This window comes from Corvus kubaryi, unplaced genomic scaffold (genome assembly GCF_017639235.1).
Source record: "Corvus kubaryi isolate FWS band 111438036 unplaced genomic scaffold, C.kubaryi_AGA036_p1.0 37152, whole genome shotgun sequence".
In the NCBI taxonomy this organism is placed as follows: Eukaryota; Metazoa; Chordata; class Aves; order Passeriformes; family Corvidae; genus Corvus; species Corvus kubaryi.
The window spans coordinates 33,487-35,394 of NW_024581040.1; the positions used below are offsets into that span (position 1 = coordinate 33,487).

A 1,908-nucleotide genomic window follows, 5' to 3' on the forward strand; every position below is an offset into this window, starting at 1 on the left:
GGATGGGATGGGATGGGATGGGATGGGATGGGATGGGATGGGATGGGGTGGGATGGGGTGGGATGGGGTGGGGACAAGGATGGGGTTGTAATGGGATGGGATGGAGACAAGGATGGGAACTGGGATGGAATGGCGATGGGATGGGGAAGGGTATAAGGATGGGGTTGGGGACAAGAATGAGATTGAAATGGGATGGGAATGGAGAAAGAACTGGGACAGGGGGTGGTGATGGAGATGGGATGAGGATGGGGATGGAGGTGGGGACAGGGATGCTGTGGCCACTGGAGCCAGCCCCCACCGTGCCCTCCCTCCCTGGCAGAGATACAGGACCCGTCCCTGCGGGGCCGCTGCATCCGGGACCTGGTGCTGTCCCTGCCACCCGCCCACCATGACACCATGAAGGTCCTTTTCCGCCACCTCTGCAGGTGACCCCCCCCCTTGTTCCCCAAACCCTGCCTGGTGCAGGAAGGCAGAACACGACTCTGGGGACAGGTCCCGGGGTCAGGGCCATGCCGGTGACACATGCCCTGTCCCCACAGGGTGGTGGAGCACAAGGAGGAGAACCGCATGTCGGTGCAGAGCGTGGCCATCGTCTTCGGCCCCACGCTGCTGCGGCCGGCCAGCGAGGAGGCCAGCATGGCCATGCACATGGTCTTCCAGAACCAGGTGGTGGAGCACATCCTCAACCACTATGGATACATCTTCCCGGACGGATAAACCCTGGGGACACACGCGGGGACAAGCCCGGCAGCAGGGACTTGATGGAGCGGCGTCTCCAGGAAGGACTTGGCCATGTGTCACCTCAGTGGTGGCAGTCGTGGCTCCATGAAGGGCAGTGCGGGGACCCGGCTCAAGGGATGGGCACCCCGGTGGGTCCTCCTTGGCCAGCCCCTCCCACCGGGACCGGACGCGCGGGGGTTGAGCCCCAGGGGGTGTGCGGGGCTCGGGGGGTCCCCACGGGCAGTGGAGCGCTGCAGTGCCCAGCTCGCCGAGCCGGCGTTCCCAGGAGGGGAGGGAGGGTCCGGGCAGGCAGTGCCTGCTGGACGGTGGCACCAGCGGGCGGGCAGGGAGGAGCCGGGCAGTGCCATGGCTGGAGCCCCCTGCTCCATGCCCGAATAAAGAGCCCGTTCAGACACCAGGGTGAGGTGTTGCTGGCAGGACATGGGGACGTCCCAGGGACATCCCAGGGACATTGGTGGTACAGCAGGGGCTCCTGGTGACCCTTGGGGACACCACGTGCCCTCTGTACCCCATGAGGATGAGGGGATCTGAGACTGCAGGGCACGGCAGTGACCTGGGACACCATTCCTGGCTGGCATCACCAAACACTGTCACCACAAGTGTCACCACAGACAGTGAGACACGTGGTGAGAGCCACACGGTCAGAGCACACGAGTTCCCATCACCCAGAGCCACCTCCTGGGGTGGGGACACCTTGGGTCACGGTGGTGACAAGCTGGGACACAACCAGGACTGGGTGGGACACAAAAAGGACGGCAAGGGACATGACTGAAGTGCTTTGGGACATAACGGGGACAAAAAAGGGCATGGTGGGGACAAAAAAGGGCATGGCAGGGACACGAGGAGGGGGTGTGGGGACATGGGACACATGTCCCTTGCTTTGGGACACAGCAAGGACAGCACATGGCAGCAGGGACACGGGGATGGCTGGGGTACAGAGGGGACACTTGGGGACACAGCAAGGGCACTTTGGGGTGTGGTGGGGATGTGTGGGGATGTAGTGGGGCCAAGCTGGGCTGCAATGGGGACACTTTGGGACAAGACAGAGACACTTTGGGGTGCACTGCGGTCATTTTGGGGCACGAGGATTCTTGGGACACAAAGGAGAACTTGCAGGGCTGGTGGTTTGGGACACAACGGGGACAGTTTGGGATGCAACTGGGACAC

The 1,908-nt window shown here is 63.1% G+C and overlaps 1 protein-coding gene across 1 annotated transcript in view; it reads left to right on the forward strand.

Moving 5' to 3' along the window:
- The window catches only part of ARHGAP27 (Rho GTPase activating protein 27), an 11,511-nt gene extending 10,313 nt beyond the window's left edge, over nucleotides 1-1,198 (forward strand). The window contains 2 exon segments of the mRNA XM_042021562.1: nucleotides 320-425; nucleotides 540-1,198. Of these exon segments, the coding sequence (XP_041877496.1) occupies nucleotides 320-425; nucleotides 540-717 (284 nt within the window). The 3' untranslated portion in view covers nucleotides 718-1,198.
- Nucleotides 1,199-1,908: the final 710 nt, after the last annotated feature.